Source organism: Microcaecilia unicolor, chromosome 2 (assembly GCF_901765095.1).
Source record: "Microcaecilia unicolor chromosome 2, aMicUni1.1, whole genome shotgun sequence".
Lineage (NCBI taxonomy): Eukaryota > Metazoa > Chordata > Amphibia > Gymnophiona > Siphonopidae > Microcaecilia > Microcaecilia unicolor.
Window position 1 is genome coordinate 220,842,034 of NC_044032.1, and position 17,181 is coordinate 220,859,214.

Consider the following 17,181-nt stretch of genomic DNA (forward strand, 5'->3'; position numbering starts at 1 on the left):
TTTTATTAAACTGTACCCGCTGTATACCGCTTAGGTAAATCTCTTCATAAAGGCGGTTAATAAATCCCAATAAATAAATATATGTGTAGCAGCAATATTCAGCCACTAGGTGATTAATTATATAACAGGGTGCTTAGGTAAAGTGAGCAAGGAAGCACCAATTTAACTTTATAAAGTATTAGCACAAATCCAGCAGCAATAGCTCCTAGACTGAAGGCATTGGACGTTATTCCTGCTTGAAAGCAGATACAAATGTGTGTGTGTGTGTGTGTACATGTGTAAATTGTCGAGAAGTAGAACCAGTATGGCCAAATAGCGTTTATTGGTCAGCAATAGACCTGATGCAGCCACGTTTCGGCAGTTGTCTGCATCAGGGGCAGAATTTCAGCTTTGCACATAGAAAGGACTTAGCATGCTAGATGATTAAACAAAAAAACCACAGTCTTAGCAGTAAAGATCAACAGCTCAGTGGGCAGTTGCACAAACTGCCAGTGCAGAGATTAGTACCCTCACTCCTCCTCTAAGCATACCTATTGACAAAATAGGTACCATCTTGCACCATGCATACTTCTATTTGTGACCTAATTTTACTTATTCACGCACTTAAAGCGGAGTTTTAGGTGTGAAAATGGTTTACAAAATTGCCCTCTCGCTGTATAGCTAAGCAGTTTAAATTAGGACAGCATTTTTTGTGGCCTAATTTAAACCACTGAACTATAGGAAATATGACAACAATCCATATAGATGGACTGAATGAACGTGTTCTGCCTTCACTCTGCCCCGGCACTAGTTCTGTGCTGAGGGAATTTTTGGTGACACCGTACCTATAGTGCTGCTGAACATTTACAAATAGGAAATGAATTTGTTTAGTAGCTATTGTTAAATGTTTATGTCCCTTTGAATGTTGGCCTGTGGGATGGCCACTATCCCAGGATTCTATGGGGTCCATTTACTAATCTGCGGTAAAAGGGGGCCTGCGCTAGTGTCAGCACGTGTTTTTGAGGCACACTGAGGCCCCCTTTTACCGCAGCAGGTAAAAGGCTGTCTTTTTCTGAAGAAAAGAAATGGCTGTGAGGTAAGTGAAATACCGCATGGCTCTTTTTGGGGGAGCCCTTACTGCTACCCAATGAGATGGCGGTAAGGGCTCCCACGCTAACCTGATGGTAACTGAGCTCTCTTTTTCATCAAGCACTGCCATTTCCTCCCCTCACCCTCCCCACAGCCAGTTTGAACTTCGTGGGTGTGGCTTGGATCTCTTTCAGGGAGAGAAAACTAACAACTTATAGCAGCAGCTTCAGAGAGCATTTTCCATCTCACAGATAGGCTGCAGAGAATACCTTCTCCTGCTTTAGACTTAATCCCGCCCACCCTACCCCTCTACCCACCCACCCCTAGAGTGACATGTCTTATATAACCTCCCTATCAACCCACTCATTACTTTACCTCACCCATTTCTATTCTTCTATCACCTTCTCCCACTACTCCAACCAGAGCTACACCTAATCACACTGACCACCCTTCAACATCTTCAGTCCTTCTGTGACTGTTCTCTTGTGCTTGACTGCTTTAATATTTTAAATTTAAATGCTTTAATTTTTTTTCTATTAGATTGTAAGCTCTTTGAGTAGGGACTAGAGAGTTGCACGGGGACAGAAATCCAACCCATCCCCGCCCGTCCCTGCTGGAATCTTACCCGTCCCCACCCATCCCCACTGGAATCTTACCCATCCCCACCCATCCCCGCAAAAATTTAAACCATCCCAACCCGTCCCCACCCGTCCCCGCAAGAATTTAACCCATCCCCACCCATCCCCGTAAGAATTTAACCCATCCCTGTAAGAATTTAATAGTACATAAAAGAAAGTTCCAGTCAGCTCCCTCAGTCTCTTTCTGGATTTGAGCCACAGCACTGTAGGCAAGGAAGGAATGGAAGTTGGAACTTGGAACACTCTGGTGCGCACATGTAAGATTTGTCTCTGATTCACTGGCAGTGTGTGCTGAGAGGCTGCCACATGCACGCGCCAGTAGGTCAGGTGACATCTGATTCTCGTGCTTGTGTCAGAGCTGAGGTCTGTGCACCAGCCTGGGAGCAAAGAGGATTAATAGTAACATAGTAAGTGACAGCAAATAGACCTGAACGGTCCATCCACTCTGCCCAATAGTCACACTCATGATCAATTCATCATTAAATCAACGAGTGTGATATTATATACTTGATTATGGTCTTTCTTTCGTGTTTCTGGAACAAAGACCACAGGAGTCTATCTGGCCCCATCCTTATGTTCCAACTGCTGGAGTTGCCATCGAAGCCCACTCCAGCCCATTCATGTTCTCATTTGTGGGACACAGACCGTAAAAGTCTGTCCAGCACTGTCCTCATGTTCCACCCACTGAAGTTGCTGTCTAAGCCCTTTCCAGCCCATCCTACACCAGATTGCCATGTATGAGACACAGAACATACAAGTCTGCCAGGTATCAGCTCTAGTTCATCACAGCCAGAGTCGCCATCTAAGTGTCACTTGACATATCCACACACATGCAGCCATTTAAGGTTAGCTTTTATATAACTTCCATTTTCTAATTAGAGATCCTCTGTGTTCATCCCACGCCTTTTTGAATTCCGTCATCATTTGTGACTCTACCACCTCCTTAATGGAAGACTTTCCACATTTATGCTGTTAAAGCAAGGAAGAAGAGGAGGAGGAGGAGGAGACAGCAGTCAAATAAATTGGTATTTGGTAGATGAGAGGCTGGTGCAGGTGCAGCTTACACTTCCACGGGAAGCCCACAGAACTGGTTCCATCCCCGTGGGAACCCCGCAGGAACTGCCTTCGTCCCCGCGGGAACCCCGCAGAACTGTTTCCATCCCCGCGGGAACCCCGCAGGAACTGCCTCCGTCCCCGCGGGAATCCTGCGGGTTCCGCGGGATTCCCGCGGGGACGGAAGCCGTGCAGCTCTCTAGTAGGGACTGTCTTTCTTCTGTGTTTGTACAGCGCTGCGTACACTTTGTAGCACTCTAGAAATGTTAAATAGTAGTAGTAGTAACTGGGCAGCATGCGGCACTGCCCAATTACCACCAGTTAAATTCTGTTGCTACAAAAATAGGAGACATTTTTGTTGTGCCAGAAATGGCATGCGCTAGGAACAGGAACTACCATTGGGCTCCTGTGGTAGTTCTGGATTTGGACATGGTAAGTCCGTGGTGGGCTTAACGGCATTTATTGAAAGGGCCCCAATGTGTGGTGTCCAGATTCGTGCAAGCAATTTAATTGAGTAATAAGCCCTTAACTATCAATAATTGGGTGCAAACAACCAATTATTAAAGTTAATTGGTATTCATCAAAATGTACACATGCATCTGGCAGCTCACTATTCTATTAACGATGCTGAAAGTTTGGTGCTGTTTATAGAATACCTTTAGTGTTGAGATTGGCGCCTAACTCTAGACATGAGGATTTACACCAAGTAAATCCTGGTGTAAATCCTTGCGTCTAAATTAGGTGTGGATCCCCCTTATTCTATAACAGTGCACATAAATTGTAGGAACACCCCTGGTCCACCCATGACCCTCTCAGGTATAAAATTTATGCACAGATCTCCACAACTAAAAATGTGCACATAAATTTCAATTAATATCAATTAGTGCTGATAATTGATATTATCAGTACTAATTGGCTTGTTATTCAATTAAATTGATGTGTACCCAAATTTGCACACGCAATTTTAAGCTCCATTTTAAGCACCATTTGTAGAATTTCAGGGTTAATGGGCATCCTAAGTGCCTCAATTGAATCATTTTCTGGAGCCCAACGAAGAATTAATCGAGGCTATAAAGGATCAGACATCCATTGTGGATATCATTCCTTGCACTGGCTTTATAATATCAGTTCTGACCTCTGAGGCAGCTGAAATATGGGTGTGTCAGGTCATTGCTGTTCATTACAACTGGATTGAAATAAAGCCATCCTGTTTAGAACCTTCACAGTGCCAGTGCCCTGTTCCTAATTGTCACCGCTATCCAGTTCTGATTGTCTGTGAAAACATGCCCTCTTGTTTTGTGCATTCTTTATATATCCACTTCATTTTACAGACCTCTATCACAGCTTCCCTCAGCTGTCTCTTCTTTAGGCTGAAGAGCCCTAACATGTTTAGCCTTTCTTCATAGCAGGGCCGCCAAGGGAGGGGGCAGGGGGGGGAAAATTCCTTGTGCCCAGGCCTCCAAGAGGGGCCCAGCGCTGGGGCCTCTCTCTCTCCTGCTCCTGCCAGGACCCTAGTGATCACGTCCTGACAGGAGCAGGAGAGTGAAAACTCCGGCGTGTGGCTGGGCCCCTCTTGGAGGCTGGGGAGGACCTGGAGGAGCAAGTTCAGCGCTGCTCTTCTGCCCAGCTGAGCGGCTGCTTTTCCTCTCAGGCGTGCATGCTCGGTTTTGAAACTGAGCATGCCCCGAGAGAAAAAGCAGTCGCAAGGGCAGGCAATTGGCACAAGAGCAGTGCTGGAGGAAGACGTCTTCTGCTGGTGGGGCCTCGGGATCCCCACCAGCCAACAAGGTATTTTGCGGCAATGATCTGGGGAGGGGGGCAGTGTCGATGATTGGGGGGGGGGGCTGCGGTGGCCCTGCCCAAGGCCCAGTTCAGTCTCTCGGTGGCCCTGCTTCATAGAGGAGCTCTTCCAGCTCTTTTATCATTTTGGTAGCTCTTCTCTGTACCTTCTCTGGTTCTGCTGTATCTTTTCTGGTTGCCGCATCTCAAAAAAGATATAGTTAATTATATATCAACATAGTATCTCATAAAGATAGCATATGGATAGCAATAAAGATAGGGGAAACACAATCAAAATACATTGTACAGTGTTCCTCTTGTGCTCATAACAGGTTGTCCCAATGTTCTTATATATATATATTCAGCCACAGTGTTCCAATTGATGTATGTATGGAGTGTGCTGCCCATGTGGGTTATGGTATCTTGGCCAAACCATACGGAAAATTAAATTCACGATGCTCAACATTTGAGCAATCTATGACTACAGCGGGTGGAGGCTCCCTTGGTTTCACATTGGTTGGAGGCAGGACATAAGGTGCAAGATTTAAGGTTCATTGTCCTACAGGTACTGGCCCCTAGGGGTGGTAATATCTCTTTAATGTTATTGCGTAGGGAACAGCGCATGATTTTCAATTGGAACACTTTGGCCCCGATGGGGCTTAACAGAGAAATTGATTGGCTTTGCGTGTAGAGGCACTTATATTTAAAGAACAATTTCTCGGGGCACTCTATGCACATGTGCGGGCGTTTGTCCGTTGGGGAACCCGCTGTGCAGCATGAGTGCGGCATGAATCCTAGGCAGCCCGTTCTGGCCATTAAGAAAAAATTTTAAATGTCTGGGTGAATGTTTTTTTGATTTAATAATAGTATATATAAATATGTGGTGTATTATGTTTTTTGTTATGTGTAGGTGAACCAATCCCTGTTGATGCTCAGCAGAGCAAAACACAGACTGTGTAGGGTCATATGCGTTTAGTCTAATTGCATTTGGAATGCCTCACATTGGATTATAATACATGCAAATGCTGGGATATGGACTGAGCAATGATAGTGGGAGAATAATACCCGGTAGAGTCACTTGTGGAGAATATTGTTGCTGAACGCAGTGATCGCTGGAATTTATCCACATAATTATGAGGCAATCATTACACTATACACAGGCATAACTCAACAATGCCAACAGCTTGTATCAGATTCTAAGGATAAGTTTGATTTGAGAATCATCACGATAAGAACTGAGATTTGGATCTGTATATATATAAGAACATTGGGACAACCTGTTATGAGCGCAAGAGGAACATTGTACAATGTATTTTGAGTGTGTTTCCCCTATCTTTATTGCTATCCATATTATCATACATTTATGTTCATGTGATTAAGATTTTGATATATATTTTAGTCAGTGGTATGAGTGTGTATGGTGTGAAGTGAGGTTCGGTAAGGATGAGTGGTATGACTGGTATGTTGGGTTTTATTATGTGATACTACATTGATATATAATTTACAATAAAGGTGTTTGATTAGAATAGTTGCAATAAGTTCTGGAGTTTTTGATATATTCTTTACAACTATTTCTTAATTCATATCCCTTGTTTTAGCAGTTTATGTAATAAAAAAGATATATTGGAATAAAGAAAAGATACAGAGAAGGGCGATGGGATGACTTCCTATGAGGAAAGGCTGAAGCAGCTTGGGCTCTTCAGCTTGGAGACAAGATGACTAAGAGGAGATATGATAGAGGTCTATAAAATAATAATTGAAGTGGAACGGGTAGACGCGAATCATTTGTTTATTCTTTCCAAAAATACTAGGACTAGGGGGCATGCGATAAAGCTACAAAGTAGTAAATTTAAAACAAATCAGAGAAAATTTTTCTTCACTCAATGTGTAATTAAACTTTGGAATTCGTTTCCGGAGAATGTGTTAAAAGCAGTTAGCTTAGCGGGGTTTTAAAAAGGTTTGGGCGGCTTCCTAAAGGAAAAGTCCATAGCCCATTATTAAAATGGACTTGGGGAAAATCCACTGCTTATTTCTGGGATAAGCAGCATAAAATGTATTGAGCTCTTTTGGGATCTTGCCAGATATTTGCGACCTGGATTGGCCACTGTTGGAAACAGGATGCTGGGCTTGATGGACCTTTGGTCTGTCCCAGTGTGACAATACTTATGTACTTAGAACTGCAGATAATACTCAAGGTGCACCTGCTGGTCCTCCCAAACCAATACTAGCATGCATCCTGAAGCCATCGCAACCTACAATCTCTTTAAAAGTATCAAGAAAGTACTCTGATATACAACTATCTCAAATTTCTTTCCTGATAACGTTTGTTCTATTTCATTCAAATGATTCCAAGGTGCCATGAAGTAGCTGGCATAAGCATTTTCCTCCTGTAGAAGATAGGGAGCTAAGCTGGATTGTGTTGTCTGCAGAAATAGTTTGGAAAGTGATTCTTTTCCATGCATATCTGTGGGTCTGCAGCAGTGTCAGGTGGTATAGCTACTTTGCCTTTATGATTCTGTGGTTTTCCACCAATACCTCATCCTAATGAGTTGGATGAAGTGAAGCTATTAGTTTTGACTTATTCTGCACCCTTCCAGTAAGACGTTTTTGCTAGGACATGAACAGGAACTGGTCTGCAGTATGTTTCAATAATGTATAGGATGGATTACAGGCACAATTTTGTAACAATTATTTTGAACATTTTGTAGAGTACTGATGTTATCAAGCTAATTTATCAACAAAGATGTTTTGTTCTGGTTATAAATCATTAATGGGTCTGAAAATGCATTATGTTTCTAGCACTGCCCTACTGCCTGTTTTACATTCCTGGATGAGGGCCATTTTGTAAAAGGGACATCAAATTACCATGTAATAGCTCGAAAGTAAAATAAAAATGCTCTTATGTAGCTCTGTTGCAGCTGAGGGACCTGGGTTCTTCATGAAGTTTTTCCACAGAGAGTTGAGCTGAAACTCCTAAGCCCTTTCGCTGGGGATGTGACAGTACCACTGTCTGCTAGCCTCTGCTTACAAAATTAAGGTCAGGACAAGCAGTTTATTCCCAAGGATCTTTACTCTGCAGTCAGCTTCACAATTATTTGACACTATGGTAGGAATGCTATAAGTGCGCAACTCATTCTAGGTGTGCCATTGAAGTGTAAGGAGCACTCTTTCCAAAAATACTAGGACTAGGGGACACGCAATAAAGCTACAAAGTAGTAAATTTAAAATGAATCGGTGAAAATATTTCTTCACTCAATGAGTAATTGTTTGGAATCCATTGCCAGAGAATGTAGTAAAAGCAGTTAGCTTAGCGGGATTTTAAAAAAGATTTGAATGGCTTCCTAAAGGGAAAGGGAAATAGGACTTGATATACCGCCTTTCTGTGGTATTTTGCAACTACATTCAAAGCAGTTTACATAAATACAGGTACTTATTTTGTACCTGGGGCAATGGAGGGTTAAGTGACTTGCCCACAGTCACAAGGAGCTGCAGTGGGAATTGAACCCATTTCTCCAGGATCGAAGTCTGCTGCACTAACCACTAGGCTACTCTTAAAGGAAAAGTCCATAGATCATTATTAAAATGGACTTGGGGAAAATCCGCTGCTTATTTCTAGAATAATCAGCATAAAATGCATTGTACTGTTTTGGGATCTTTCCAGTGACCTGGATTGGCTACTGTTGGAAACAGGATGCTGGGCTTGATAGACCTCCGGTCTGTCCCAGTATGGCAATACTTATGTACTTATGTACCTATTCTATACTGGACCAGATTCCATTATAGAATAGTAGCATAAGTCGGCATCAGCCACCCACAATTTACATGCCCACAGTTACGACTGCCATAGAGCTGGAGTAAATGAGGGAAAGCAAATGCGGCACAGCTCACTTCACTTAGGGTTTTTTTTTACTAAGCCATGGTAGTGTTTTTAGCTTGTTTACCACCAGCTGATTTTACCAGGAGCTAAAAACACTACTGCAGCTTAGTAAAAGACCTCCTTACAGTGTACTAAAAGCTACGCATGCGTGTCACAGACATGAGAATATCTTGCTCATGCTCTGTCTGCATGTACACCCCCTTGCTGTGCCACTTACATGCATCTTTATAGAATAGTGTATAAGACAGTTCTACGTGTGCGCATACCCATGAAAATGATGTGGAATTGCAGGTGCATGTTTATAGAGTTGGCTTTTACAGCACAAACATGAGTGCTAACTTCCCGGAATGAAGTTGGTAGATAAGCCTTAAACAAAATTCTTTGTGCAGACTGCAGAGGTGCACAAATTGAGGCTGCCTGGATAGCAAATTAGGCTGTCTCAGTTTATACAAAGCAAACAGAGAGGTGGACAAATGCAAATACAAATGCAAATGTCTACCTCGGGAGTCAGCACCCAACAAAAAGATCTAGGTGTCATTCTAGACAGTACTATTGTAGCTCAGTACAGCAGCATATTGTAAAGCAGTGTACATCCTTTTGAGACAGATATTCTCTGTGATCTCTTTTTTGTGGAAACAGGCAATGATCTGCTGCTCTTTCACTTGGACAAGTTACTTCTATTTTTGATATTTTTGGACACTTAATTGTGTGGAGTTTTTTTTTTTGGGGGGGGGGGCCGTATGATGCTGCTCATGGCTTATAGTCCATTGTTTGGGCTGGCTGGGTGGCGTTACTGAATTCCTCCATTTTTCTCCACTTTAATTGGTCTTTTTTGTTAAAGAAAGGTGCAGATCATTGGGTCCTGTATTTCTACAATAAATATACACAGGTAGTGTGAAACTGTGATCTTGAATTTCAATTTGATTTACTGTAAGCTTGAGTGGAATATTATTCTAGACAGTACACCAAAAAAGCAAACAGGAAACTTGGAATTATTAGGAAAGGCATGCAAAATAAGACCAAGATTATAATGCCTCTGTATTGCTCCATGGTGCGACCTCACCTTGAGTGCTGTGTTCAATGCTGGTCGCTATATCTCAAAAAGATATAACAGAATCAGAAAAGGTTCAAAGAAGCACGGCCAAAGTGATAAAGGGGATGGAAATCCTCTCATATGAGGAAAGGCTAAGAGTTTAGGTCTCTTCAGCTTAGAAAAGAGATGGCTGAGGAGGGATAAGTTTCTGTAGGAAAAGTCCATGATCTGCTATTGAGATAGACATAGGGAAGCCACTGCTTGCCTGGGGATTGATAGCATGGAATGTTTATTTATTTATTTTTTGTTACATTTGTACCCTGCGCTTTCCCACTCATGGCAGGCTCAATGTGTCTTACATGGGGCAGTGGAGGGTTAAGTGACTTGCCCAGAGTCACAAGGAGCTGCCTGTGCCTGAAGTGGGAATCAAACTCAGTTCCTCAGGACCAAAGTCCACCACCCTAACCACTAGGCCACTCCTAGTGTTGTTACTGTTTGGGTTTCTGCCAGGTACTTGTGACCTGGATTGGCCAACGTTGAAAGTAGGATACTGGACTAGATGGACCATTGGTCTGACCCAGTATAGCTATTCTTATGTTCTTATGTTGAGGGATTCCTAATCCTGGCACCTGGAAAGTTACATTAAAAACTGTTACCTTATTACAAATGCTTACCATTCCAAGCTTAGATCTACATTTCCATAGATTGCTCACAGCAGGTTTTACTCTATACTCCTGGCAGAACTTCCATAGGATGGTCAAAGAGCCAGGAGAGATTTTGATGTTGGTAAGAAACTCTCTGGAGGTAAACTGTAAAACTCTTCGTTGTCTCTTGCCAAGCCAATTAAAATAAACTCCTGCTGAGACAAACTTCTACAGTCCACTGGTTCAACACTCCAGATGAATCCTGAAGAACAGAGTTTCCAACTCTATGTAACTCACCAGCTCACAATGCACTGATATGTCCACCAAACCCTGGATTGTATTGTTTATGAGTATACCAGCTCTGATTTAGAGATCGATTTGAATATAGTTTTAGTAAACAACCATAGGGCAGTTGCACTTGAGATGCTATTGTGATGAATGTGCCGACCAATTTAATGCCCTTCCACACTACTTTGTATGTATGTGTGTGTGTGTACGCACATCTGAAAAAGTCATTCTGAATGCAAGTCACATATAGCTGGTGCTCCAGAATGATGCTTGGATGGGTATTAGGCCACTCGGGTTTGAGGTAGACTGTGTGGGTCCTTAGTATAAATATGCAAGTCCACTTTTTGACAAATATCCAAATTGTGTTCTGTGCTTTCAAAAATTGCAGACTGCTCAGTATAGGTCATTCCCATTGGCCTGACATTATTCACACAGATTTATAACGAATAGGTTGCCTCTGTACAAGAATAGTGAGATAGGGGTGATATAATACAGACACTCAAATATTTGAAAGGTATTAATCTACAAACAAACCTTTTCCACAGACCAGAAGGTGGTAGAACTAGAGGACATGAAATGAGGTTGCAGGGGGGCTGACTCAGGTATAATGTTAGCAAGTACTTTTTCATGAAGAGGGTAGTAGATACCTGGAATGCCCTACTGCAGGAGGTGGTGGAGATGAAAATGGTAACAGAATTTTAAAAATGCATGGAATAAACACAAAGAAATCCTGTTTAGGAGGAATGGATCCAAAGAAGCTTAGCGGTGATTAGATGGCAACTCCAGTAATTGGGAAGCAAAGCCAGTGCTGGGCAGACTTCTTTGGTCTGTGCCCTGAACGTGGCTGAACAGATTCAGCTTGAGAAGTTGGAGAACAAGGCCAGTACTGGGCAGACTTCTATGGTCTGTGCCCTGATCGTGGTTGGATAGATTTGGATGGGCTGAAATGGGGCTTCGATGACAACTTCAGAAGTTGGAGAACAAGGACAGTGCCAGGCAGACTTCTATGGTCTATGCCCTGAAAATGGCAAAGACAAATCTAGATCAGGTATAGATATGAATTATCACATCATACCTTATACTACGAGTTTATCTTGTTGGGCAGACTGGATGGACCATACAGGTCTTTATCTGCCATCATCTACTATGTTACTATGTTACAGTTCTCAGTTTCAGATTAGAAGGAGAAATCCATTCTTTTGTAGAGAATTTCTAGAGCCAGAATATCTTCCTTGTACCTGCTCTTCTCATTTTCCATAGAAGAAAGTATTATGGCTGGTAGAATGGCCCACTACTTCATATTTGTGATGCGCAACACAGGGTTAGATCTGTGCCATGCTGAACATGAGCCTCCCTACCTCTAGGAGGAGCTGGTTTCATCCTCTCTATGTCTTGTTGGATGGGTATGTGTGTTTTTGTCTGTCTCTGTTGGGAGTAGGTGTTGTGTCATATCTTGATTAGCCCTGCAGGGGGGTGCAAGCCCTCAGATGAGAGGGGCTATCTGACTAGCAAAATGGGGGAGTATCTGGAGGAGGAGGAGCTGGCAGAGAGGGAATAAGGGAAATGAATAAACTGTGGACTAAATTGAAAAGAGCTTTAAAAAGGGCAATAGATCTTTATGGAAGGAAAATAAAGAAAAGCAAGAAGAAAAGGAAACCAGTAAGGTTCTCCAAAGAAGTGGGCTGCAGAAATAAAAGCAAAGATGGTAATTCTATAAATTGGTGCCAAAATTTAAGCACCCCAATGCCATGCACTTAGTGCCAATTCTTTAACAGCTTCTTGGTGCCAGGACGAGCTGTAGAGATGGAACTACAAATCAGACTGTGAACCATACGAAGAAATGAAAAGGCTCAGCAGCTGATTCCCTCTCCCCGACCTCACTCTAGTGGAAGTGGTCCACACCGCATCTCATACACACCATCCATCTACAACCTTAATTAGAGAGAGAAAGAGAACACCCAGCACTCTAGCAAACATGACCAGGTACAGAGAGAAAACGAGGAAGAAAGCCACGTCGTTTAGGTGAGCCCAGGCAATACATCTGAGAGCAGGTCTCCCCACAAAATGGGCACAAAGAGGTCACCTGCATCCAGGAGATTGACTCAGCTGTTTTTCCTTAGTTTGCTTTGTTTGCCCAAATATTAGCTTACGCTTCTATGAACATACACCGCTATGCAGGCTTAACCTCACCTTCCACTCCATGGGAAAATACTGCTGCATAATGTCTTGACTACAACACATTTCCCTGTAAATAGCTTTTTGACAACCACATATTAGATAATTACAGGAATAAACTACTCAATAGTCAATCCCGGGTCCTACGAATAACCACAGCTTGCTTCAATATATGCACTCTAACATACCTCATAATGACTAATATAAGGTCATGATTTTTTTTACTACATGTTAACATTATGGATAACTGGGCTGCAAGTCACCTCACACAATGAATGGAACAAAATCTCTGTAGTTATTTCTAGTAGATGTCGCCCCAACCACCAACCGGAAAGGCCAAATTACAAAACTCAAAACAAACTAGAGAACAACATCTTATCCAATAGTAAAAAGATAAACATGAACAACAATCACAATGACTGTAATTGCAAAAAAGATAAAATGCATAGACAATTACAAACTGTTAAGCATATCAACATCAAATATGACACATATGTTCCTATTCCCGTTGGCTATATCAACACAAGGTCTGCAGTAAGCAAGTCAGCTATAATTAGAGGCTGGATCGAAACCAAACAACTAAGTTTATTGTTCATAACAGAAACATGGCTGCACCTACGAGACGACCCAGTCCTGCTTGACCTATGCCCACCGGGATATAAAATAACACATATCAACAGAACCAAAAAGAAAGGAGGTAGGATTGCCTTAATATATAAATCCTTCCTCACAGTAGAACTTATAGTTGAACATATATTCTCTACAATTGAAATTATGGCATGCAAAATCACAGATACAACATTAACAGGCCAACTATGCTGCATACTTTTCTATTGTCCTCCAGGAAGCTGGTCCAATGCCTAAGAGGACTTCACAGACTTTGTATCAAATATTTGTACCAACTTCTCTGATGTTCTCTTACTAGGAGACATCAATCTACACCTAAAAAAAACCCATGACATCAACACTAGGTTTATAACAAAAACTTTCTGAACCAATGGAACCTCAAAACAGCACCAGCCACCTCATCTCATACAAAAGGTCATCTATTAGATATAGTGGCTTACAGGTTCTCAGCATATAATGAATAAGAGAAAAAAGCACAGCTGGGCCTTCAGGATTGAGATAAACAAAGTCCTTTTATTCTGAGAAAGACCCAACATGGGCCGTGTTTCGGTGTGACAGCGCCTGTCTCAGAGGTCCAAGGTCATAATATTCAAAGAAATAGGACCATAAAATCCTAGCAACAATAAAAAAAAAACCTCTCTAAGAGAAGTAAACACTGATATCCACCCTCTTAAAAAATGTCATTGGTTAGAAAACCCGCCAAAGTGGATCCACGCAGAAAAATGTACACATGCATTTTTATAGAATAGTGACTACAAAGATGCATGCATACATTCTAATTGCTGCCAATTAGCACCAATAATTGATTGTTGACACCCAATTATTGGCACTAATTGGCTCATTACTCAATTAAATTACGCATGTCCAAATTTGAATGAATAATTTTGAGCACCATATATAGAATTTGGGGGACACTGTCCATTTACATGCTCTCTGACTCCCTTTCTCCCCTTGTTGGTACATTGTCCCAACTTGCATCGGACACCCTACCATGGCCCATATCCTTCAACTTGCTGTACCTCGCCAGACACACCCCTCCACTGGAACAGTACCCCCTGGTTATATTTTGTCTATTGAAAGATATTAGGGAGTTACAATTTATAAGACATGAAGAAGAAAAGATCACAGATCCTAATAACATAGTAACATCATAACATAGTAGATGATGGCAGATAATGACTGGCAAGATCTATCCAGTCTGCCCAAAAAGATAAATTCATAGCATATGGTATGATAGGATACTACATATGCATACTTGATCTTGATTTGTCCTTGCCTTGTTTCTGTTCCGGATTTTTGTCCATTGATTACATATATCAGTTCCTCTCCCTTCCTATGAAGACCAAATAAATTAGTTTCACAAATAAGACAAATTAGAAAACATTATTAAAAAATAACACAGCATAACAAATGAACATTATTAATATGCAAGTGTGGCAGAGGGCACAGTCCTCTCCCATTCTAACCATCCTGAAGTTTGGGAGGGGGGGGGGGTTACAAGTCAGATCTGTGAGAAAATTGGCAACCCTAGTATTGAGCCAGTAGAGTATCTCAAAGCAACCAAATGGTTCATTTTCAGAGTTGTACATTTATATATGCTGAAGGTGAACTGCATTTTTCTCGCTCTTTTCTGAGAGGTGTCTTTTAAAATGTGTTTCAGAGCCGAAGCAAACGACTTATGAAGGTTCATGTAGTCCTTGGAAGTAAGACATGTGACTTGGACTCTCTCATTTCTGCTGTCACCTATGCCTACTTTCTGGAAAAGGTAAGGAAAGTCAGTCCAAAACAACTCTAACCCAGAGCTTGTATTGCACCTGTTGGATGTGTATTTAGGCTGTGCGCAATTGGTGTTTGAAAAAGATGTTGTTCTGTATGGTCAGGCTTTCATGTCGATTATGGATTCATATAAGCTTCTTTTAGGCAGTCGAGAGAGCATAAATTATGCACTGTTTAGCACATTCATTCTCAGGGCCTCTGGGCAATTAGAGTACATGAATAAACCACATTTGCCTGTTGCTAATTTGCTTGATGTTTGTGTTAGACCGTTGTGCATTATACCTTGCTGAGAAACAGACTAATCAAATCAAACAATAGGTGAGACACAGCAGCTGAACAGGAAAATGGATTCCTTTGCTGTGGGTGTTTGGTCAGTTTATTCTATTGCTTTGCCCTTTTTATTCTTTTTTTTCACCACAATCCACCTTCTGCCTACATTTCTCAATTTTACAATCACTTTGTATATTGCTGAGTTTTTTGATGCTTTGAGCACCAAAGAATCTTAATGGAATCTTAAGTAGAAAACTCCAGAAAAACACCACTGTTTCAGTCGTTGCCAGTCCTTACTGCTCTTCCTGCATCCCTTTGGGCTAGATTTACCAAAAGGCGCTATCATGTTAGTGCACAGTGACATGCATTTATGTGCATTATTTACAATGGGCCCCACTTTGTCTAATGGGGCCTATTTACTAATGAAAACAAAAAAATAAGAAAAAGAAACCCATGCAAATCAAGGCACAGAGCAAAAAAGAAAGAACCAAAATTGTTCCAGCTCAAGGGTAAAAAGCAATCTTATTAGTTAAGTTTGACGTAGATCTGTGACTCAGGAGTCAACAAATCAATCCTGATGAGTATGGATACCAGTGCACAGAAACTCATTCAGACACTTTACAAGACATGTTAAACAACAGTGTCCTTGGTAATCCAGATATCAACTAAGTGAAATATTGTGTGTTACAACTAAATTGCAGGTTTCAAAAAAAATAAAAATAAAAAAAAACCCGTGGAGGGGCATAATCAAATGGGGCACCCAAGTTTTCTTGAGGATGTCCTCACAGGACGTCCCGGTGAAAGGGCGGGGAAACCCGTATTATCGAAACAAGATGGGCGGCCATCTTTCGTTTCAATAATACGGCCGAGGACGCCCAAATCTCAACATTTGGGTCGACCTTAGAGATGGTCGTCCCCAGTTTTCGGCGATAATGGAAACCAAGGACGACCATCTTAGAAACGACCAAATCCAATCCGTTTGGTCATGGGAGGAGCCAGCATTCATAGTGCACTGGTCCCCCTGACATGCCAGGAGCACCCTAGGGGACACTGCAGTGGACTTTATAAAAAGTCCCAGGTACCTAGCTCCCTTACCTTGTGTACTCAGCCCTCCAACCCCCCCAAAAAAACCCACTACCCACAACTGTACACCACTACCATAGCTCTTACGGGTGAAGGGGGCACCTACATGTGGGTACAGTGGGTTTCTGATGGGTTTTGGAGGGCTCACATTTACCACCACAAATGTAACAGGTAGGGGAGGATGGGCCTGGGTCCGCCTGCCTGTAGTGCACTGCACCCACTAAAACTGCTCCAGGGACCTGCATAGTGCTGTGATGGACCTGAGTATGACATTTCAGGCTGGCATAGAGGGTGGCACAAAATATTTTTAAAGATATTTTTAAGGGTGGGAGGGGGTTAGTGACCACTGGGGAAGTAATGGGAGGTCATCCCTGATTTCCTCCAGTGGTCATCTGGTCAGTTCAGGCACCTTTTTGAGGCTTGGTCGCAAGAAAAAATGGACCAAGTAAAGTCGGCCAAGTGCTCATCAGGGATGCCCTTCTTTTTTCCATTATCAGCCGAGGACGCCTATGCTTCTGACACGCCCCCGGGAACTTTGGTCATCCCTGCGACGGAAAGCAGTTGAGGGCGCCCAAAATCGGCTTTCGATTATGCCGATTTGGGAGACCCTGGGAGAAGGACACCCATCTCCCGATTTGTGTGGAAAGATGGGCGCCCTTCTCTTTCGAAAATGAGCCCAATAGTCATAAAGAGCATTAATGCTGAACCCCCCCCCCCCCAGAATGCAAACCTACATATCCAAACCATAAAATGTTTTTTGAAAGACTCATTGTGGACATCCGTGAACTTGGAAGAACTTTGTTCATAAGACCAGCCCTGATGCAGATTGTTGTGAAACATGCATGTCGGCTTTGGTCTGTTTGTCTTTCA

At 42.3% G+C, this 17,181-nt stretch overlaps 1 protein-coding gene across 1 annotated transcript in view; it reads left to right on the forward strand.

Annotated features, from left to right (window-relative positions):
- The window catches only part of PRUNE2 (prune homolog 2 with BCH domain), a 499,460-nt gene that overhangs the window by 119,270 nt on the left and 363,009 nt on the right, over positions 1-17,181 (forward strand). Inside the window, 1 exon segment of the mRNA XM_030193721.1 lies at positions 14,843-14,947. Within this exon segment, the coding sequence (XP_030049581.1) occupies positions 14,843-14,947 (105 nt within the window).